The sequence below is a fragment of the Kogia breviceps genome, chromosome 13 (genome assembly GCF_026419965.1).
Source record: "Kogia breviceps isolate mKogBre1 chromosome 13, mKogBre1 haplotype 1, whole genome shotgun sequence".
Lineage (NCBI taxonomy): Eukaryota > Metazoa > Chordata > Mammalia > Artiodactyla > Physeteridae > Kogia > Kogia breviceps.
Window position 1 is genome coordinate 48,082,602 of NC_081322.1, and position 24,890 is coordinate 48,107,491.

A 24,890-nucleotide genomic window follows, 5' to 3' on the forward strand; every position below is an offset into this window, starting at 1 on the left:
ATATCAAAATTATCACATTTGTTAATATCACCACCAATCTTATTAGAAAAGTTCTTTAAGTGTCAGGAAGCTGTCGAGCTCATGGTGGTTGATGCATGTTTTACAAAATTCGAATTTTCACTTGAAAGCTCATTTTATCACTGGCAATAAATACTGTCAGTTGTTCTCCTTGAAGTGATGGCTTCACTTTGTTCTTTTTTTTTGCGGTACACGGGCCTCTCACTGTTGTGGCCTCTCCCGTTGCGGAGCATAGGATCCAGACGCGCAGGCTCAGCGGCCATGACTCACGGGCCCAGCCACTCTGCGGCACGTGGGATCTTCCTGGACCGGGGCACGAACCTATGTCCCCTGCATCGGCAGGCAGACTCTCAACCACTGCGCCACCAGGGAAGCCCTCACTTTGTTCATTTTAAAGAAAATGACTGCCAAATAGTCTGAACCACCATAATTTGTCATTCTTTCAAGTAAAAATTGTCATGTTGTCATCAAAAATGGCTAGTTCAGCTAGCAAATTAATCACTTAAGTACCTTTCCTCAAGACCAGCATCTTTGTTCAGCATACACTCAGTAATACAATGCATACTTCCCATTTCATCACACAGAATATTAAAAAGTCATATACTCAAGATTTAATAAAATTAGCAGTTTTTAGTATTTCATCAAAGATATTCTTAAGAGAAACTGGCATTTTCTTCTTCTTTTTCATTCTGAGTGGATGGCAAGGAAGAACACAGTGATCACTAGTAAAGTGTTGCTACTGCTTTGACTCGCACTAAAGTATCAATAGTTTTACCCCCATTGCTTTTGTACCATCAGTGCAAATATCAACACAGCAAAAAAAGACAATGTCTTAGTATTATTATGAAAAGTTTTGACCTCAAGAACCCCTTGAAAGGGGTCCCCCAAATATCCATGTATCACAATTTAAGAACCACTGCTCCATGTAAAAGAAAGTGCTAGAATTTTTCTTTAAAATATGTATAAATGATAGCAAAGGAACTAAACCAAAAATCCTCAAGATCACATATCCTGATTCTATTAATAACAATCATGAGATAACAGTCTAATCACTTATTCATATTTAGCCTGTAAAATCATTGCATTATGAGAGAAGAATGCGCATTAAAACAGCAAGATGACACTAAGATGTATCTACTCTAAAAGGCATGTTGGTCTTTGTTTCAGAGTCTAGAAAACTTGAATTTTATTTAATTTTCAAGGATCAGTTATAGTTTAGTAATTGGTCACGTACTTGTCCAAGATGACTCTAGAAGAACTTACATGTAAATAAAATTTTGGCATAGTTACTGGTGTACAACAAAACTATAATTTAGCAAGGGAAAGCTATCCATTTTGTTAACCATGGTTTCCCCATCATTAAAACAGTGTTACTAAAGAACAGCTAAGGCTTTTATATTTTTAAAGTTTATTAATAATAAATACATTAATTATAACTTTTAGAGTAATTTTTACCTTGTAACACTTTGATTTCCCCACTTGTGTCTTTGCAACTAGCACCAGGATTACTACTTCCCTCTAATTCATCAAGGTACAAACGGTAACGATGTCCACTCTCATCTTCATATTCCACATTTTCATCATCAGAATCCACTTCAGGAGCCACATAAACTACTTCAAATTCAATCTCTCCTCTCTAAAATGGGGAAAGAAAATGAGGAAACCAAGTTACTGTAATTATAATTTTAAAAGATTTCCAAATTCTTTGCGGTGAGAAGTAGTAGTTGGACCTCAGATGCATCTCCTTTCAAGACAACAAATAATGAAATTTTAGAATCTCAAGAGGTAAAAGTAATTTCCTTTTAATATTACAGATATTTCTACTGATCAAAATATTTTTGTTAACAGACCTAAAATAAAAAAGGATGTTTATTCAATTTACAAAATTTTGGAACAAATGTTCAGTTTAAAAGTCATTTTGCCATTTTATACTTTCCATAATAGCAATTCAGCAAATCCATCTAAATAGTCAGATATTAAAGTTGCACCTAAGGGTACCACACAAACTTTTCTCTGACTAATTCAAGAAACCTCTACACAATGATTTCTTGTTTCTTACTAAATAGGTCTTGAGCCTTTCCTTAACTTTCACCAAATGCCAAAGTGTTAAGGTATTCTGTTCAGTAGTAATAGTAATTACTGTATTTATTGTACAAAATTATTAGCTTTCAATCCTCAGAATAACACTATTATAGTCCCTTGTACATGAATGAGAAACCTGAGTTATTAGTCCTGGAGAGAGCAGGTAACTCTCTCAATAAGATGAACAAGTAAAACAGAAAAACAGAAATTTGACTCCAAAGTCCTTGCTCTTTCTACTATACTAGACTAAATGTGCAGTATTTATATTGTAATTCTTTAATAACAACTTTATGTTCAGGTAAAAAGTTACAGATTATTTCATGTTAAAAAAATTACAAGTTACAACTGTCATTTAATAAGAGACTACAATCACTATACCCAAGTCTGGTATTTATAATTCTCTGAAAATTACAGCCTGCCTTTGCTCAAAAAAAAAGCGTGCCATTTTTTTTTTTTTTATTGCTACTCACTAAGTTAGTCTCTGCTGCTCCTCTTCCCCAGAAGTTTAAGGTTATACTTCAGAATTTTAACATGCGCTTAGTGTTTCCATACAACTTTGTATCTCATTAACTGCATCTCATGAACTGCCTGTTTACATCTCCTTTACCACAGCTGCTGTTCATCTCACTCTTATGCTACTGGATGACAGCCAAGTTGGGCTGAGAAAACACCAACTTAAAGAGACTAGCACTGCATTTTTAGATCTCCCTCATTAGGCAATGCTTTAAAAATACCATTTTGGGGGAGATGGTAAATGCAGTGGTCTTCAGTAAAGTTCTCTAGATGACAGAATCAGGTCTGTGGGTAGCTGTCATGAAGAAACAGATTTTGTGCTTAATATGAGGAAGAGCTTTCTAAAAATCAGCAACGTACAACAATGAAATGGACTGTTTTATCACCAACAAGTCCTCCCTTTAATACAATTATTTAATTAGTGATATTGTAGATATTTGTGCATCATGTAAAGTTGAACTAAATGAGCTATAAATTCACTTTCAACTCTGAGATTCAATTCTACCCTGGCATACTATGCTGATGATCCAACAAGTATCTCAGTGTACTAACCAACACCTCTCTAATTCCCTCAACCTTATTCTTGAAGGAAACAAAACAAAACAAAACAAAAAAACATTGTAAGTACTCTGGATAACAAATATGACTTTTGGATATGACTCTCAACTCTTTATATGTTCTTCAGCCTTAAGCAAATCATTTAATTTCTAAGAACCTTAATTCACTCATTTTAAATAAGAGGGTTGGGCTAAATGATTTCTAAGGACCCTTGAGTTCTAACATTTATGACTATAAAATCAATCCACTTCTAACATTTTTTTTTCTATAGTACTTCATATTTGTATAGCATTTTAGTCATTAATAATGTTTTGCCTTCTAAAAGCCTTCTAAAGTCCTGTTCTGAACACTTTGTATGTATTAACATACTTAATCCTTACAGCTCTCAGATGAGGACACTACAGCATAAAGGACTTAACTTGCTCAGAACTATACAGCTGTGAAGAAGAGCATAGCAAAACTTTTTCAGTAAATCTGGCTGAATGTCTTCTATAATAGGAAACTAGTATCTATATATATATATACTTTACTACTTGAGAAACCTCCTAGGGAAGTATAAAATATTCAACAGATTCAAAAAGGAACAATCAACAGATCCAATTTTAGTTACATAAAGGGAACTTACCTGCTGGGAAAGAATGGTTACAGCTTCTTTATGCTTTGTGTCCCTTAGGTTAACTCCATTAACAGCCAGAATAGCATCTCCAACATGTAGCCCTCCACATCTATCAGCAGGTTGCCCGGGGTGGATCTCAGAAATGAGGATTGGAACACCATGTTCCTTTCCACCCTAACCAAAAAAAAGCAATAAATTAGTTTACTTTTGTATAGTCACAGACTATTCTACTGATGTTTTCCTAAAAACATTTCAGTAAGCACCTGTTACTATCTCTTATTATAAATACTGAGTGAAATCCTATTTGCTATTATATTTAGGTAATGGTAAATCAAATTATTATGAATATCAAAGTGACTTCTAAATAAAACGATTAATAATATACATGTGTTTTAAAACGCATTCCAGAGCCAAAAAAAAGAACCCTAAAAAAACAAAAAAACAACAATTAGCTACTCTCTTAAATAAATAAATAAAAATATTTTATGTATTAGTAGTCCACAGCACTATTAGATTTTATCAAATCTGAGTCACTATGAACGGTAAGACAAACCATTATTTTATGTTCCACAAAAATAATTATAAGATGAATCTCAATTTCACAGATGTTAAAATGTGAAAAAATATGCAACACAAAGTTGATGAAATGCAATATTTGGTACATTTCACCTTCTAGCTTTTAATCATAATTGTGTGTGTGTTGTTACCCATGGGGATAAATTTAGTTATTTAGAAAATATATTCAGAATACTTTATTTCCCAGTGATGTCCAACAAAGGAGCATGATTATACTAGACAACTGTAGAAAAGAAGACTGGAAGCACTACTTCTTACTGTAATTGAAATGCCAAGGCCTTCATGATCTTCCTTAAGGAGGAGAACTTTTCTAATTGGACCAACACCTTGGCTTTTCTTTAAAGAGTCTTGATCCTTATTGAAGGAAAAAAAGAAGAAAAATTAGTACTACTTAAATAATATACCATATAGAATAAACCCATACTATTATAACTTGCTTTTAGGAATCTTTATTAGTTGCCTGTAATGGATACACAGTATAGTGTTAAGAAAGTAATTAATAAATAGATAAAATGGGAAAGCAAAAATAGTTCTTCAGTTAATATGGTGAAATATAGATGATTTTCTCACGCTCTTATTAACTTCTTTAATACATCTGGTACATCTCTTTTTAAATTGTAGGACATTACGAAAGAAATCACTGCCAGGAACTGATAAACAAATATCTTCAAGAAATGAAAGGAGGTAACTATCTTAACTGGAAAAATACCTTAAAGATCTATATCCATTTTAACTGATTTGTAGAACTGAAAAAACATAATGCCAGCCGGATCATTAATTACTTTTTCATTTCTTTGCATTCTAGAGTCTACCTCTTAACTAAAGGACCTTGTTCCATTAATAATTCTTTCTCTGGTACCTTTACTCTTTCCCTCTCTCTACAAGCTCCTTCCCTAATTCAGCGCATGAAAAAACTCCAGGTCTCATCCAGCTTTAAAATACTGACCATGTACAAACACAAAACAACACAGATAAAAACCCTTCAATCACCCACTATCTTCTTTACCTACTATCCTCCCTCCATCTTTCCTTAGCCGGCACACACAGTTAATCCTAACTGTAGTTACTTCCTTGCCTCTTACATTCAGTACTCCAACCACTGTAATTAGGGTTTTGCCCCCACTTGCTCCAATGAAACTGTCTTCTCTGCAGTCACTGGTAACGAATGTGGCTACTTCCAATGAATACGTTTGTTAGTCACTGCCTTTTTGAACCTTGCAGAAAGTTGATACTGTTCACTATCCCCTCCTGGAAACCTTCTCTTTTCTTTGGTGTCTATTATACTAGTACTTTCCTAGATGGCCTATATCTGACAGCTTCACCTCAGGCTCCTTCCTTTGGTGATCCATTTCCATCCCTCACTCCATAAAAGTCTCCTTCCATCTTTTTACTTTCTATATATTTTTCCTGGGTGACTTAATCAATTCCATGGTTCAAAGGATGATTTACCTAATAATCTTCAACTCAGAATTCTCTCTAGAATTCCAGAGCCATATATCTAATTGGATATAACTTGGCTGTCCCACTGGCACCTCAAACACTACATGTCTAAAACTGATCTCATCATCTTTCTGCCAAAATCTTCCTTTTCCTCTATTTGCTTTATCAATGCATGCCATCTCACTCAGTTGCCCAAACCAAAATCCCACACTTCCTTCTCACTCACCTACTTAACCAAAAGCAGTTAGTCACCAAATCCTCTTGATTGTACTTCTCTCAAACCTGTCCTTCCTCTAACCACTTTCTCCTTATTTTATTATCTTTCTAAATGTAACTCTCTGACTCCAATTAGGCCCTCTTCCAATATATCCTCTTCACTATACCAAAGTAATTGTCAAACAAATATTAAATCTTATTAGCCCACTATTTTATTGAAAAACCTCATGATTATCAGGTTAAGGTGCAAATTCCTTTATTTAGCATAAAATAACATTTATGATCTGGCCACTGCCTAGAAGTTAACGGGGACCAACAATGTCCCAAAGAAGACAATGGCATAAGTGCTTATTGCAATCGCCACTCCTCTCCCACCAACTAGATGTACATATCAATTTTTCTTGCAATAATCTTTTCAGAGGCAACAAATAATTTTACTATTCAAGGTCAGGCTTTATCTGATACTAAGATATGTGATCCACTGGGTAGGAGTTAGATATGATTTTATTATATTAAAGTTTGTATCATTAGGCTGCTGTTGTAGTAAAATTTAATAAATTTTTATCCAGGTAGAAAGAAAACCTCCTGTACAGTGGTGGCTACAGAAGCAGACAATTGGACACAGATCTCAAATTCCATCTTAATTCAAGCCCAAACAGTTATAAATGTTAGTTCAGAAACCACAAATAAATCTAGTTACTAAAAGTCCCCCTGTAAAGAATTATCCAAAAATATTTGCCAATTTATCAATAGGATCACACACTCTCTCCTTAGCTTAAAGTATTTGTAAACATGCCTAATCAAGATTCAGGAAAATTCTGAAATATGAGCCAAAGAAACATGCATTTGCTAGCAACAGTTCACTGTCTTCAGAAATATCATTTTCAGACATTAGTAGATCTGTAAAGAGCTATATGGGTTGCTGAAACTTTAAATATGTACCTATTTTAAATAAGTTTAATTCATTTTTAAATAAAGGTTTTAAATACTAGTCGAATTTTTTTTTAATGCAAAGGACTTGTGATTAAAGAAAGGGCAAGGTTGAGTGAGAAACAGCAGCAAAGCAAACATACATGGCCTGGTGGTACATGCATTGGTCGCTTCAGGTCATTACGCCCTCTACAGGCTCTGATAACGGTTTTGTGACGATGCAAATGTATTTCAGCTTCCAACTGGTTCCAAAGCTTATCATGAGCAGGTCCCTTCATATCTCGTCCTAGTAATTGTATTTGTTGGACCCTTCATATTGGGAAAAGAATTAATTCAGTTAGTTTTTCATTATACATACTATAGAAAGAATTCAGAAGAATTACTGAACACAAGTAGTTTTCGCATAAATCTAATTCAGTAATAAAACTAATACTTAGGAACCTCCTGATGTGTCTCAGATTTAGAGACATGAAAATTCTGAAAGAGACTGGTGTCTTCAAGGGAAAAGCAGTTTTAAAAAAAAATGAATGATTGAGACCTTCTTTAGTCACATACTTAATTTGTATACATCTTAGAAACAATTTATGAGACTAATGTCATTTAACATGTTTCATGTCTTGCATGCAATCACACTAGTCTTTAGATGAGGCTAACTGTACAAAACATTTTTTCCAATGACAGTACCTTTTTACAAAATGATTATTTCTTTAAATGTGGTAAAATTATTAGAAAATGTGCACTTCAAGATGATATAAATTATTTGCTCCACATCAGTCCTTAATATGACATTAGAATAAGCAGAAAACTTAGTAATAATAATGAATCACCAAAGTTTGTGAATAATTTACCATAAAAAATTAATGCAAGCAGAACTCTGTATTATTATGATAAAATCACTGTCATTCCAACATGTTTTTGAGGGGCAAGAAAAACTGGGTTTCAATGATCACGGAAAGAATTCCTACGGAAGTCCTGCCGTACATGGGAACATCATCTGTTACGGTGTCAAGGCAGGAAATGGTAAAAAGTGCAGCTCTAAGGTTGTTAGCATTTCACAGTAATTTACTAGCAGTGTGTGTGTGTAAACCGGAAATACTTATTTAATATGGCTAAATAAATCTGCAATATGTAATGCTATCAATATTAAGTTAACAGTAAGCTACAGTCAATGATAAAATCACTCTTAGGACAAAGATTAATATTTCATTTACCAAAAGAGATAAGAGTCAACCTCTTTAACTATGCAGTTGGTCACCTAAGAGCACAGGGGTACCTATTTTCCACTCACCTTCCTGCCAATTCCTTATCCAAGTACTTGGCAGCTAGTCTTGCCCCATAAACTTCAGCCTGGAGAACAGCTATATGTCTACGAAGGGCTTCATTCTCTTTTCTCAGCAACTTCACTTCAGCTTCAAGTTGAGCTTCTTTCATTTTCTCTTTTTTGTTTGCTTCAAGTTCTCTTTCCTATTGCAATTTTTTTTTAAAAAAATAATGCAATGAACATACTTTTAAGACTCTTTAGCAATAGACCATGTTCCTTAAAATACACAAAAGCACACAATCTATGATACCAACAATGAAAGCATATGATAAAAATTACCAATTCGTTTCTATAAAATGGAACACAAAGATTTGGATCCAGTTTTTTTTAAGTAGTACCAGAAGGTGTTGGAACCACTTCTATGTAAGATAATAACATGGCTTGGGGCACCTTGATCCTGAGGATACGAAGATTAGTAGCCTTCTCTAAGTTCATGTTATCACATACTAATAGTAATGGCTTCAGAGGATAATTAAATCTACTCCCTACTTCCTAAAAATGACTCTAAAACTAGACCAAAGTAATCACTCTGGTGGTTGTGCCCAAACATTTAATGAACTTTAATGCAGCAATTCTATGAACAGGTCAAAGCCATTCAGTGATGCAGAGATACATTCTATGACCAATTTATCTTACAGCATTATAAGAAACTGACAATGCTTAAATTAGAACAGATATTCCAATTCTTTTAAAACATTTTATGGTCATGGAGAATGCTGGTAACAACTGCATTAAAATATTTACACATTAAAAAATGTCTATACAGAGAACAGACTTGTGGTTGCCAAGCGGGAGGGAGGGAGAGGGATGGAATGGGAGTTTGGGGTTAGTAGATGCAAACTATTATGTACAGGATGGATAAACAACAAGGTCCTACTGTAGAGCACAGGGAACTATATCCAATCTCCCGGGATAAACCATAATGGAAAATATAAAAAAAGAAGATATACGTGTGTATAACTGAGTCACTTTGCTGTACAGCAGAAATTAGCACATTATAAATCAACTATACATACTTCAATAAAAACAATATGGCTTATGGTAAAAAATATCTATAGCATAGATATCTATAGTATAGTATCTATGTATATATATCTATGGTATATCTATGGTATAGATTATCACTGAACTTTGGGATCTGGATCATCTATTTGTCCATACGTTAAAGTGACTGAAGAACTGTTTTCTGAGGAAAAATACTGGCCTCATTTGTCTACTAGGAGGTTGGATGGATATCCATTTTTACTCTCAAAAAAGGATGCCATCCTATGCTCCACTTGTTAGATAACCCATATATATGAATTTATAGGTGTTAGCCAGAGAGTATAATATAACTTTAAGATCTTTGCCATCAAATTTTTATCACCAGCTCACATGTGAGAGAAATAATTTTCAATATACCTTCAAAGTGTAAAGTACAGTGTACCTATACCTCAAGGGTTACAAATGTAAATACCTGTGGAATTCAAGCACAGAACAGATAGGCAGGTGGAGGGGAAGAAAGAGTGGAGGGGAAAACAGAAGGTACAAAATCCTGCCTAAAGGGAGTCAAATTCAAATTCACACACACACACACACACACACACACACACACACACACACACACAGACTGTGTGGCAAAATAAAACCCTTCTGAGAGTTGGACAAGAGCCCTGAAAGATCTTTTTTTTTTTTTTTTTTTTTTTTTTGTGGTACGCGGGCCTCTCACCGTTGCGGCCTCTCCCATTGCGGAGCACAGGCTCCGGACCCGCAGGCTCAGCGGCCATGGCTCACGGGCCCAGCCGCTCCGCGGCACATGGGATCCTCCCGGACCGAGGCACGAACCCGTGTCCCCTGCATCGGCAGGCGGATTCTCAACCACTGCGCCACAGGGAAGCCCTTTTGGTTTTTGTTTTGTTTTGTTTTTTCCTGAAAGATCTTTTAAGTGTTATTTTTGGATCAAGAGAACCATCCCAAGTTTGAGTGGAAGTGTTTTTACTGACTTAGAGAACTGCTTTCACTGACTCACTAATTTACAGAATCTATATATTCTGTGAAAATACAGTTATATTTATTGATGAGATGTGGATGACATTGTTCACTACACCATCTCCCCTTCAGGAGATTTAAATAAAGATCTATACCTCAGCACAAGAAGAATGTTTCTGTTGAGTGAATGGCAAATGATATTGTTTCTAATGTATTGAGTAGCAATTATTATAATTATTTCCCTTTTAATCGTGAATATTAAGCTGAGAAACAAATGTAAGCAAACTTTTAACAATTAATGGAATGTATGTGGTATTAATTTCAATATCTGCTTTGATCTACTGTTTTGACAACAGCATATCAATATATGACATATTTAAACATCAATATATGATATACTCAAATACAAGGCAGTGGGTACCACAATCGTAAAAACAATAACAAAAAAAATACAAACTAAAATGAGTGACAACTACCAAATGTTGAATATATTTATCACTTCCTTGATTAAAATATCTGTCATTATATATGTGATAAACAAAAGGAAGATTAATTAGCACGCTTTTTCAACTTCTGTAAAAAAACAAATATAACCATTAGAACACAATTTTTAAAAAATTATTTTATTTTATTTTACTTTTTTTGGCTGCACCCCACAGCCTGTGGGATCTCAGTGCCCCGACCAGGGATTGAACCCATGCCCCCGGCACTGGAAGCAAGGAGCCTTAACCACTGGACCGCCAGGGAAGTCCCTAGATTTTTTTTCCTTTTTAATCTGAAGAACTAATAATCTAGAATCCTCTTTTCACAACAACTTTGGAATTCTTAACATCTCAATTTACTTCCGAATCTCTTTCCCAAAAGGGCAGGTATCAGTTCCAAAAGGAACCACAGTTTGGACAACATGAACAAAAATCTTTTTTTATGACATTTACTGAGGTTAATGCTGTTTGTTTCATAAAAAGAGTTTGTAGAAGACCAAGAATTTTTTCTTTATGGGCTAAATAAATTTTATGTTGAGGATTATCTACTTACAATCACTTTAATGAGCTATTTATATAATATTTATGAAATCTGAGAAACATATTAAGACACTACTTTGCTTTAACGATTTAAACCCCTAATGAATCTGACAAACTTGCAGACCTGAAATTAACAGATGCAAGCAAGTATAGGACTAAGAACACTGAAGTTAATCACTTTGAGATTTAAAGGAAAAAACCTTTTTGTTTTAGTTAACCTGTTCAGCATTAGGTAACAACAAAGAAGTTAATTTTGTATTCCAATATCCAAACAGTATATTTTCAAAAGAAGAAAAGTCATATGACGACTTAGAACCCGATCAGGTTGAGGCAGTGGGAAAAATATTAAGAATTTATATATTGCTATTTTCCAAAATAAATTCTAATAAAGGGTTTCAAAATTCAATTGTTTCAAAGGCCACACAATTATTCTCAAGACTGATGAAAAGTTATAACACATGCAGTGGATAAATAAGAAACCAACATGCACATTCTTTCTCTGGGAATAAATTCAAACAGAAAAGGAGGAAAGAGCTAGGCCTGTATAAGGAAAACCAATTGTTCTTTTGAAGTAGCGTATGAGCAAGTTACAAAGCTCAGAAGTTGTCAAACACTGATGGGTTCTGCAAATAATGGCAACAAATCACAAACAAAAGAAAAATCTTTTAACAACACGAGGTGAGAAAAGAGCAACGGGCTACTTACTGAACTTTTCACGTATTGGCACATTAAAAAATTACCATCATTAATATCACTTTCAAATACATACGAAGTGACAACATGTACTATGCAAATAAAGCACTAAGAACATTTCAGCGTAACATATTAAAGCAAAACAGAAATGGCATACTTACCGGCTCCTCCACAGAGGGGACAGACTTAAGATATAAGAAAAAAGTTTTATAATTAGAAAAACATCAAACAAATGAATTTATTTAGTGGTACAATCATTACAAGGAAAATTCCCATATGTTGAATATCACTTGGGCAAAGTTCATTAGAACAAATATATTTGCAAATCCATAAGCAATAGTAACTGCACAGGATTAGATTAAAAATGTTTGTTTTATCCAAATTAGTTAACACACCTGGTTCAGTGCCTTTCCACTACAGCACCATGTTTCAAATCTAATGTTAAAAGTCAGCTGAATTCTTTTCTAGTGAAAATGTACATTGTTTCTCAATGTTAGTATCAAACATTCCAAAGAAGCAGTTATGAATCTGACTCATTTCAGTTAAATAAAACAACACTAATAATTTATATTTATAGAATTTTAGAATTTAAAAGGACTTTAGGAGAATGTAAATATTCATTTAAATAAGTTCTAACATATCCGTATTAGAAACTAACCAAACAGAATTAACTGAAAATGAGTAAAACTTTGAACTGTATTACTCTCATCATCATCAACATTTCATCTTCTGCCTCTCCCAAGCCTTATCTTATTTACTGCTGTGTCCCCTACAGTTAACAAAGTGCCTGGTACATAGTATACAACACATATGAGGTTAAACAGAAATGAGACTTAAAAAAATTCTATTTAAACAACCTACGTTGATTAAGAGGGCAATAGTTAATTATGGAACATTTATACAATGAACATTATGCAAACATGACAAAGCACTCAGTGGCAGGGAAAATACTTATATTAAGAGCAAAAGGCACCCCATTCCATTTTCCTCTTCTTATTAACAGAACTCCAATTTTACTGGAGATGGTCATGTGACCAACTACGGGACTGACATGTAGCTAGGGATAGCCAGTGAGACGGCTAAATGACTGGCAAAAAGCTGAGGAGGATTTCGTGAAAAGGTCTTTAAAGAAAATTAATGCAGCTGGGAAGCATCGTTTTAAGACCCTTAGATCTTCCTTCTTCCTACCTGGAATGCAGATATGAAGAAATCCTGAAGACAGAAACCATGAGCTAAAGATGGCAGAGCAGAACAACAAAAGGAAACTGGATCCCTGATATCTGTGGAGCTGCCATATCAGCTCTGAATGCCTGTCTCAGGGCTTCTTTAACTAGGAGAAAATAATTTGTACTATTTAAGAATAATTCCAATGTCACTTGGGATTTTTGTTACATGTAACTGAACTTAATCTTAACTGATACAGTAGGGCAAAAAAAATGTTTATATGTTATAATCACAAATATCTTTTAAGTGTATTTATATAGATCTTTTTAAATAGGAAGAAGATCCTATTCTAAGTACCAATTGGTTATTGATGTTATCACTGATCATCTCCAGGTGATAAGATTGTGGATGATTATGATGACCTTCACATTTCCTGTATTTTCTAAATTTCCCAGGAGCACATATTTTTATAATTAAAAAGCCTCATTAAAGATTGTCCTTTTCACCCTCTAAAACACATATAAATATATGTTACCCTCTAAATTACTTACCAATTTTGCCTTAATGGTACCAGAGTCAACACTTTGACCGGTTTTAGCATGAAGCTGAAGCTGAATAGAGTGCAACTGTAAAAGCTGATCATGTACTTCTTTCTCCAATACTACTTTCTCTGCTTGGGTCTCTGTCAGTTCAGATTTCAGATCCACCAACTGTGCCTTATAAAAATAGTAACAATAGCAGAAATTAACACAACGTTGTAAATCAACTAAACCTCAATAAAAAAATTTTTTTAATAAAACAGCTACAATAAAAAACATTAAGTATGCTTAATTTTCTTTATTTTGACTCTAATAATTATTATTCAAGAATGACATAGACTATCTTTGAAATGATTACATTGAACACTGTTAAGTCCATTATTAACTGTAAGCTACAGCTAACTGTTATACTGTAGCAGAACAACTCATCAGAGCCACTCAGCCATTCAATCTGAAGCTTTTCATTTCTCACAATCGATACATTGTTTTACAATCGCAAACAGGACATATCCCTTGTGTGTGTTTGATCTTACCAACTAACAAGTGGGTTAAAGACCAAAGCAAGGCCTTAGTTTTCTATTGAACATAATTTTACTAATAAGCATCTATGGAGCCAACAAGTATGCTGGTTCAATGAGGGGAAAAAAATTGTGGAGAATACTTTCTAAATTATAGGTGATAATTATTTATGCCCTTGAGAAGCTTTCTTATCAACTGAGGTAATAAATATGCATTCGAACCAACTAAAGAAAAATGTGTGGCAAGTTACAGATATATTTTGAATCAGTCAGGTCCCAAGGAATTCAAAGTAAAGGAAGGTTTAAAGAAGGTTAGTGAGGAAAACAGCTTAGAAGGGCTTTGAAGTTAAATGACAACAAGAACAAATAGGAGTAAAGCAGTCAAGAAATGAGAAGATTAGCAAGGGCAGACAGAGATTAGAAGCAAAGTAGGTAAGTTTCCCAAGTATAGAGACCAGGGAATTAGAATCTACCTAAATCTCCCAACTGCACCAACTAGTGCCTACTACATAAAAGATGCTCAATAAGTATCTTGAAGTTGAAACAAATTCTAATACTAGCCCTGTGATTCCAGATAAATCACTCTGTGTCCATTCAAGTTTCCCTGATTTTAAAATAGGATAGCATCTACTAGGTATAAAATAAGATACAAGGATGTAATATACAGCAACAAGGAATATAGATAATATTTTATAACTTTATATGGAGTATAATCTATAAAAATATCAAATGACTCTGTTGTTCATCTGAAATTAATGTAATATTGTAAGTCAACTATACTTTAAGATATTTTAATAAATAAAATAAAATAGGGATAATACCCATGGCTTTGACTATTTTCATATTATTAATCTTATATATGAAAGCACTTACTAGAATATGAAGATGTTATTAGCAAGGAGATTAGACTACTGAGAGGGGCTGTACATTGACAGACTGCACAAGACTGGATAGGAAAGTGAGTCTAGATACAACAAATGGCTTTGGATGATAAACCAAAACTGAGATTAAATCCGGTAGGAAATCACTACATGCTCTCAATGACATTTTTGTTTTTGTTTTTAATAACAGCTTTATTGAGATATAATTCACATACCATTAAAACTCACTCTTTAAAGTGTACCATTCAGTGACTCTTAGTATAATCATAGAATTGTGCAACCATCAACACCATATAACCGTGGAACATTTTCTCCCAATGACATTTTAGCCACATGATATGTGCAGGTAAGGAGGTGAAGACAGGTTCACTAGCAACACCCTACATAGCTTTCTAGGGAATACAGTTTGGGTGAATATATATCTAGGAAGGAAACTTCTGGTTTACAGAGTACGAATATGTTAAACCTCAGCAGAAAAGGCCAGTTTTCCAAATGATTGTAGCAACTGACATGCCCACCATATATGAGAACTCTGATAGTTTCACAACCTTGCCTTCATTTGGTATTGTACGTCTTTAATTTTAGCCATTCTGGTAGTAATGTAGTGGTATTTCATTGTGGTTTTAATGAAAACTTCTTGATTACTAATAAGGTTGTCCATCTTTTCATATGTTTATTGACCATTTGGATATTCTTTTGTGAACTGCCTATTCAAGTCTCTTGCCTATTTTTCTACAGCGTTATATATATATACACTTTTTTCTTATTGATTTATAGTTCTCTCTTTCTCTCTCTCGACACACACATACACAGATATTATTATGAATATAAAGTACTTTATTGGGTATGAGTTACAATTGCTTTCTTCCATTCTGTGGCTTGTCTTTTAACTTTCTGAAAGGTGTCTCTTGATTAACAGAGTGCTTAACTTCAATGTAGCTCAATATGTCAGTAGTTTCCTCCCCCACATTAAATGCTTTTTGACCTGAATTCTCCCTTATCTGTTATCAAGTTTGCAACTCCTACTTTCATTTTATTTGCATTTACCTGGTATAATTTTGTCTGTTTTAACCTTTCATCATATTTTTCATTTTATAGTTGTAAATAGCACATACACATGTAAGGTCTTAACTGCTCATTGCTAGATTTTAAAATATATATATTTTTTAGTATTCTGGAAGCTCTGTAACTTCGTTTTAATAATTACTTTTAGATAATATCCTTAATTTCCTCTTTAGATTATATTTAAGATAACATCCTTGCTATGAACAGTCACGAAACTATTAGCATTTTCTTCCCCCTTTTCTTACTCTTCTCCAGCATCTTAATAAAGTGTTATCTTGCTATTTCAGCTAATAACTATGAGCAATCATCAAGCTTATACTACTTTCAAGATACTCTTTTCTCCCATTTTTGGTAGTTGCACTATATTTATATTACAGAGCATACAATATGTAATGTTTAAATATTTTCTCATCCTTAACACTGATAGTCTTAGTTTCACTATTAAATAAATTCTATGCTGACCACTTGACTTTTTACCAGAGCTGCTCCTATGAATTCAACTCATTCTCTAGCCTTGTAGATTTCTCAGAAAGCTCTCATAACAGTATTCCCTGATTTCTGGCATGTTCGTAACTATTTATTTGTGGTCTTTATATCTGAAGTCAGTTTGGCTGTATATAAAATCTTTGTCTCATATTTTCTTTCCTGGAGTATTTTAAATATGTTGCTCCTTTGGCTTCTGGTATGAAACGCTTCTATTCAAATGTCCAAAATCCTAATCTTTTCTTTCTCTTATAAGTGACTTGATCTTGTGTCTGCTTTATTTTTAGTCCCATATTTTACTAAAATGTAGCATGGTGTTAATCATTCTAGGTCCATGTGTACTCTTCTCAACATGCAGATTCAATGCTCTGTTATAGTTTTTAAGAGTGAACTGGTTGGTAATTTGTTTTTTATTGAAGCAAAATTCATATAACATTAAATTAACCATTTCAAGTGAACAATTCTGTGGCATTTATTATAATCACAATGTTGTACAGTCACCATCTGTATCTAGTTCCAAAACATTTTCATCACGCCCAAAGAAAGCCTCGTACCTGTTAACAGTCACTCCCCACTCTCTCTGTCCCCAGCTTCTGGAAACCACCAATCCACATTTTTTCCCTATGGATTTAACTATTCCAGATATTTCATATAAATGGAAGCATTCAATACGTGACCTTTTGTGTCTGCCTTCTTTCACTCGGCATGTTTTCAAGGTTTATCCATATTATAGCATGTATCAATACTTCTTCTCTCCTTTTTAGAGCTGAATAATATATTTAAATATAAAAATTCAGCTATAATATATTCAGCTATATAGTCTACTGTATGTATATACCACAACTTGTTTATCCATTCGGCAGTTGATGGACATTAGGCTATTTCCATCGTTTGGCAATTATGTTCAGTGCTGCTATGAACATATGTGTACACATATTTGTGTACGTGTGTTCAATTCTTTTGGGTATATACCTAGGAGTGGAATTGCTTAGTCATATGATAATTCAATGTTTAACTTTTTAAGGAACCATCAAACTGTTTTCCACAGTGGCTGAATCATTTTACATTCCTACCAGCAATAAATGAGAATCTGTTGATAGAAGTTTTAAATATTTATTTTGTTTCATGTTTCTTCGGGGACTCCAATTATACTAAAACTAATTATTCTTTCCCTACCTTTTATAGTTGCAATTTCCTCTCAAATCCTTTCTGTTTTCCCCTTGTATATCCTCTTTCTCTTGCTGTACTTACTGCATTGCCTATTTTTTACAAGTATTCTTTTTATTATTATTTATTACTTTATTTCTGAGTTTTCCTATCTCCGAATTATTCTGTTTTATTAATAGGTGAATAACATTAATTTCCTTTATTTTATTATTATTATTATTTTTTTGCGGTACGTGGGCCTCTCACTGTTGTGGCCTCTCCCGTTGCGGAGCACAGGCTCCGGACGTGCAGGCTCAGCGGCCATGGCTCACAGGCCCAGCCGCTCCGTGGCATGTGGGATCTTCCCAGACCGGGGCACAAACCCATGTCCCCTGCATCGGCAGGCGGACCCTCAACCACTGCGCCACGAGGGAAGCCCAATTTCCTTTATTTTATAATACAGTTTACAGTTTCCAACTGCTTTGCAGCCTTATTTTTCTGATATGCCTTCGCTGCCTGTTGTCACATTATTCTATTAATTTTTACCTTTTCTGATTACAGTACATTTATATGGGGTTTAAATAAAATCCTTCTCTGTTACTCATGTTTAAATGAAATGGGTTTTCATGTCGTACATGTTAGGTAGGAGGAGACTTCCATGGAGGGGTTTGAGGTGAGCATAGGTAGCTTTCCTAGCTTCAGGCTAGCGGGCTCCCACCCCTGGCCTTAAACTGAACTATTTAAAACAATGGCCTATCTGTAGCCAGAACTACTGTTTTGCAGTCAACCTCCTCCTATATATGTATTCCTCCCCTATCTTGAATATAAACTCTCCTCACTTCAAACTTCACGTTTCTGCCCTGCTGAATTTGGATTCTATTTCTAGCGGTGTTTCTTTAGAATTGGACTGTCTTTCTCAAAAGCAGTTTTGTTAGAGATTTCTGAGATTCTGAAAGTCCACCCCCAGTACTTTCTAATCTTCCTGCTGCTGCTTAGTGTGTCCTCATGGTTGTTTTGCATTCCCCTGCAACCTAGTGGCAGTTTTGCCCGTTGTTCTTAGATCGTTTGCTCAAGTCTCCCATCCAAAGTGATGTCTTCTCCTTTGGGGCTCTGTTAGTGATTTCTGTGCCTGGGTCCCCTTGCTATTTATTTCTTCTGCCCCACAGGTGCTCATCCATATGCAATCTGTGTTGGTCCTGCTACCCTGACCAAACCATGTTCTGGGGCTTGTGAGGATATGCCCTCCTCATCTAGTTTTGCTGAAGAGGCTATCACTGGGTTTTGTGGGGTGTTTTTGTTATTCTAGTTTTTCTGTTTTTACAAAAGATTTTTTAAAATTTAAAACTATCAATCCACTGTGATCCTTCTCAGACCAGAAATTCTCAGCTCATGTTTTCATTGCAATAGAAAAGCTGTGATATTCTAGTATAGCGCTGCCTAACAGAAATTCAATATGAACCACATATGTAACTAAAAATTTTCTAATAGCCACATTTTATTTATTTATTATTTTACTTTGCTTTATTTTTTTGGCTGTGCTATGCAGGATCTTAGTTTCCCCACCAGGGACTGAACCCATGCCCCCTGCAACGGAAGCACGGATTGTTAACCACTGGACCTCCAGGGAAGTCCCCTAGCAGCCAAATTTTAAAAAGTAAAATTAGGGACCTTCCTGGTGGTCCAGTGATTAAGATTCCACGCTCCCAATGCAGGGGACCTGGGTTCGATCCCTAGTCAGGGAACTAGGTCCTGCATGCCACAACTGAAGATCCCGCACACCACAAAAAGATCCCGCATGCTGCAACTAAGACTTGGCACAGCCAAAAAAATACTTTTTAAAAGTGAAATTAAACAGGTGAGATCAATTTTTATAATATATTCTACTTAACCCAAGACACCTAAAATATCATTCAAGCATATAATAATATAAAACAATGATTAAAATATTACATTCTTTTTTTGATACTCAGTCTTCAAACCCCTTATGTAAATTACACATACAGCACATCTCAATTTGGACCAGACATATTTCAAACACACAATAGCCACATCAGGCTAGTAACTGATGTATTGGGCTGGCCCTTTTATTATGAATCTGAAGCAGTAACAAATTTCATTAAGATTTAAATGCTAAAATAAATAATAATACTAGTACTTGACTCTGTTTTTTAAATATAATAAACATATGCAAGAGATTAAATAAAGTAGAACTTCACTTCTATTGCCTTCCAGAAAAGAATGTCAGTTTAACAGTTTTTACACATCTTTCACAAATACTCCTAACCAAAAACCTTAGAGAAGAAAAACAAAAAACTTACGTGTATGATAAAAATGTATTATAGACATGCATCAACTGAACAAATTGCCCACCAAAAAAAAATTTTTTTTAATTTAAAATCACCTATTACTAGAATGTTCAGTATTCCCTGAAGACTGCACCTTTAAAGTACAAATGAGCCTGGTCTAGACAGTTCTTCGTAGTCAAAAAAAACACCTATTGAGTTTTATAATCTTTGAAATAAAATAATCACAAAAGGAAAATAAATATTTGAATAATATGCAATTTTGAGCAATGTGAAGCTTATGCTAAAATAAACCTACCCAGAAATAGTTTAAAATAAGCCATTTAATCTATAACAACCCTTATCTTTTTTTTCATTACACTGACTTTCATTCTGTATCTGTCTTACTGTTTCTTTGCAGTGTTGTCTAATATATTCCTCTATTCCTTATATTTCCTATAAACTAGAAGTAGATCTAAAGGTTTAATTAGACTTACAGTCAGCCCTCCATATCTATGCAATCTACATCCACAGATTCAACCAACTGTGGATCAAAAATATTCAGAAGAGAAAACTCCAGAAAGTTCCAAAAGGCAAAACTTAATTTGCCTCATGCTGGCAACTATTTACATAGCATTTACATTGTATTAGGTATTATAAGTTATCTAGAGATGATTTAAAATATACGGGAAGATGTGTGTTGCTTATATGCAAACACTACGCCATTTTATAAAGGGGACTTTAGCTTCCATGGATTTTGGCATCTGCAGGGGTATGTGTGGGGAGGCCTAGAACCAATCCCCTGCAAATACTGAGGAACTATGGTACTTAAATGTCTGTGGCAAGAAGTACACTGTGTGTTTCAAGAGGTATATATTGTCTGGTTGTCCCACTATGATTTATGTTTCAAACCAAAAATCTCATGATTTATTAATAACTGAGTAAAACTGGCATTAAGAAAGATGCTATAGAGGCACAAGAGGTATTCATTAATTAATCTGGCAGACTAATATTCAAATCAGAAGTGACTGTATTCTAAAAAGGCAAGGAAAAACAGAGTAGTATGGAGGTTTTTTGCAAGTGGCCTACTAGAAACATGGACTCTTCATGACGTGAAATAATTTCTCAAGAGGTTGCTCAAATTTTTAAAAATTAAGTAAAAATTCTTTACAAAGCAAGTATGCAGGTATCAAAATTCAAAGCCCAATTTAATTATTTTGGAACAAAACAAGTGTTTCAAATTTACTCTAAACTTCATAATATTTAAATAACTCTTTTCTTGTCTATGATATAAACACTTTAGCTGCTAAGAAAAGTTAGTTAATGGTAAATTTTATGTGAAGATTAGAAATTTCCATATTTTATTCAATGGCTAACCTCCTAATATCACAGAACTTTATAATCGAAGAGATCTTAGAGAACATAAAAACTATGATTATGATGATTACTAGTTAGAAAATAAAACCAAGGCCCATCAAAGCTGCTTTTATTTTTAGGGCTACCCAAATGGTCAGTAGCAAAACAGCACTTTGAACCCAATTCTTACTCCTAGGGCAAGGTAGTAAAAGCATTATCAAGCTGTTAGCCATAAGGAAAAATGTGTTTCTACAGCTACAATACCTATGTTTGACTTACTAACAATATTCACAGCTACCATAAAGCAAGCATTTACCTACTATATGGCAAGCATTCACATACCATGCGCCATCTGTTAATTCTTATCATCAGACTCTCTTTTTTTTAATAGCTACGGAAACTGGAAATCAGAGTTTAAGCAATTTGCCCAAGATCACACAGCTAGTAAATAACAGACTAAAAACTAGCTTGACCATAAAAAAAGGCTGAGCATCTTTCACCTCACTGTCTTACCTTGGCAACACTATAACTAGCAAAGAGTGAAAATTAATACACAGTTTATTTTAACCTTCAACTCTCAAATTTTCAAGTGATATCCAAAAAAATCTTTTAAAAAGCAAAATCAAAACCAGTTAATCAACTAGTTAACCCAATCTCTTCACTTTCCTACATCTGATCTTGGATTCATTTACAGAAAAAATAAAATAAAATAAAATAAAATAAAACAAAGCTGACCATCAGGATATTCTTTCCCTAGAACTCATCAAGGACAAAATGACCTCACTCTAGGAGGATCTCTGAGCCTTAAGACCATGACCTTCATTTAAAGGCCATTAAAAAACCAATGGTGAGATTTTCTAAGGTAGTGATTCTCAACCTGTGGTCCCTGGGGACCTCCCTCGTGGTCCAGTGGGTAAGACTCTGTGCTCCCAATGCAGGGGGCCCCGGTTCAATCCCTGGTCAGGGAACTAGATCCCACGTGCATGCTGAAACTAAGAGTCCGTATGCCACAACTAAGAGTCCGCATGCTGCAACTAAGAAGTCTGCATGCCACAACTAAGAAGTCTGCATGCTGCAACTAAGACCCAGCACAGCCTAAGTAAAGTAAATAAATATTTTTTTTAAAAATTAGTTAAAAAAAAATGTGGTCCCTGGATGTCCACTATCAGCTGGAATGGAGTGGGGAGATATATGAAACTTCAGGGTACATTCTGCAACATAGGAATGAAGTTATTTTCAGGAATGAAAAAGACAAATAGAGAGGCAGTGTATTTAAACAAATTTTGAGGATTATCATTACCATTTATTTGTAAATGCAGTCATTACTATTCTATTTCTTCTCTCAAACTCTTTTCCATCAGGATAATTCCTTTCTAATATAATTCTTAACTTCTGGATTCCACTCTGTGGCACCAAAATCTAAGTACTTTTTTATTCAGTTTCCTATTATTCTACTCTGTCTAGACCTTAATCCTCTGTCCATATAATCTTGTAAAAATACACAACAGGACTTCCCTGGTGGTGCAGTGGTTAAGAGTCCACCTGCCAATGCAGGGGACATGGGTTCGAGCCCTGGTTTGGGAAGATCCCACATGCCACAGAGCAGCTAAGCCCGTGTGCCACAATTACTGAGCCCACGTGCCACAACTACTGAAGCCCACACGCCTAGATCCCGTGCTCCAAAACAAGAGAGGCCACGGCAATGAGAAGCATGCGCGCCGCAGCGAAGAGTAGCCCCCGCTCGCTGCAGCTAGAGAAAGCCCGCGCATAGCAACAAAGACCCAACACAGCCAAAAATAAATAAATAAAATATAAATAAATTTATTTAAAAAACTACACAACAGCTGCACTTTTTCTTTCTAAACGAAGGCTAGTTTTTATTTAACTGTCTTATGGATAAAAATGCCAATTACTTTACCTTAAGCACCCCTCAAAAACCCCTTGTTCTGGGAAGGATTAAACTAAGACAAGAAATTAGCAAACATCAAACAGCAAGGAACCTGGATCTAGCTCACTCATTGGTTTTGGCATTTCATATAGCTCTTTTGATAACATTTTAGAAGATCTAAGAACCTAAATTAAAAATCTGGTAAAACATCTTTATTTTGCACATGAAGAATTGAGGCCCAAAGAGATTAGTTGAGTTGTCCTAAATGACAAATTGGGGCTTCCCTGGTGGCGCAGTGGTTGAGAGTCCGCCTGCCGATTCAGGGGACACGGGTTCGTGCCCCAGTCTGGGAGGATCCCACATGCCGCGGAGCGGCTGGGTGCGTGAGCCATGGCCGCTGGGCCTGCGCGTCCGGAGCCTGCGCTCCGCAACAGGAGAGGCCACGACAGTGAGAGGCCCGCGTAACACAGAAAAAAACAAAACAAAACAAATAAATGACAAATTGCATGGGATTAAAACTCAGACCTCCTGACATCCTTTATAATTCTGGTAGTAATAGGAAAAATGGAAAGGAAGGTGTCCATGAGTTCCAAATGAGATCACATTCCCAAATCTCAGAACTAAGACAGGGCTCTAAGCAAGAGACTACTCTGAACATCACCCTCCTAGCCAGCCCCACCCTTCACACAACCAAATGCATGCACACACACACATACACACACACACACACACATACTGGAACTCATGTGCATACACAGACACACGTGTAGGCATGCACACAAAAGCACACATACCCCAAGTTGTATTCTCTGTAAGAATTACAAAGAAAATAGTTGACTTCAAATAGCAGTTTAACTGTTATGAACCATAGCATAGAAAGCTGCTAATAAAGATGTAAATATTATCTCACATTTACCTACAAATTGCTTCCACACCTTTTGTTTTAAATTAGTGTACAAAAGGTAATCACAACATTAAAAAGAAAATTATGCTTTTAAATATCTGTATGTTTTTAATATTTGCAAATGCAGTTTAGCATGAAAAGTAGATTGGAATTTAATCTCTAGCAATTATAGCATTTAATGCCAATATCTAAAATTTATCATCTACACCCACCTACTTACCAAAAGGCTTTAAAGCTCATAAGAGCAATAAAACAAATGTAAAAATAAAAATCATATAGAGATGGCAAGATATGACTGTAAAAAAAAAAAGGACATCTTATTACAGTTGAGTATTAAATACTGAGTCTCCTATTAATAGGAGAACCTTTACAGACTATAGAATTCTCCTTGCCTCATTTAAAGAAGCAATGCCATTTTATCTGGTGAGACTGTCTTTTTTTTCTTCTATCGAAACTTTTAAAAGAATCTATTATAGAGATTCTTATATAAAAGATCCTAAGCTATTTACACCTGACAGACAGCAGAGGCAGAACCATTCTTCAAGGTGATAATGTAACTGAGGAAAGCATTTTGATCCATTCTCTTTCTTTTCTTCTACTTCTTCAAAATAGCTGAACAAAGTCTTAGAGCTCATTTAATTTAACCAACTCCTTTATAAAGAATCTTCCTCTATTTTGTCTTTTCTTCCTGCGTCCAGGATGGTTAGTGCT

At 34.8% G+C, this 24,890-nt stretch overlaps 2 protein-coding genes across 3 annotated transcripts in view; one reads left to right on the top strand and one right to left on the bottom strand.

Moving 5' to 3' along the window:
• The window catches only part of DCBLD1 (discoidin, CUB and LCCL domain containing 1), a 98,785-nt gene extending 91,777 nt beyond the window's left edge, over positions 1 to 7,008 (top strand). Inside the window, exon 15 of the mRNA XM_067011715.1 lies at positions 6,589 to 7,008. Coding sequence (XP_066867816.1) covers positions 6,589 to 6,722 — 134 coding nt within the window. The 3' untranslated portion in view covers positions 6,723 to 7,008. The remainder of the gene's footprint in view (positions 1 to 6,588) is intronic.
• The window catches only part of GOPC (golgi associated PDZ and coiled-coil motif containing), a 38,641-nt gene that overhangs the window by 4,465 nt on the left and 9,286 nt on the right, over positions 1 to 24,890 (bottom strand). The window contains exons 2-8 of one of the 2 annotated variants that reach the window (XM_059035867.2): positions 13,669 to 13,833; positions 12,115 to 12,138; positions 8,238 to 8,413; positions 7,093 to 7,258; positions 4,622 to 4,717; positions 3,797 to 3,961; positions 1,474 to 1,654 (exon numbers count right to left, since the gene is read on the bottom strand). In XM_059035867.2, coding sequence (XP_058891850.1) covers positions 1,474 to 1,654; positions 3,797 to 3,961; positions 4,622 to 4,717; positions 7,093 to 7,258; positions 8,238 to 8,413; positions 12,115 to 12,138; positions 13,669 to 13,833 — 973 coding nt within the window. The remainder of the gene's footprint in view (positions 1 to 1,473; positions 1,655 to 3,796; positions 3,962 to 4,621; positions 4,718 to 7,092; positions 7,259 to 8,237; positions 8,414 to 12,114; positions 12,139 to 13,668; positions 13,834 to 24,890) is intronic. The other variant, XM_059035868.2, reaches the window with a different exon arrangement.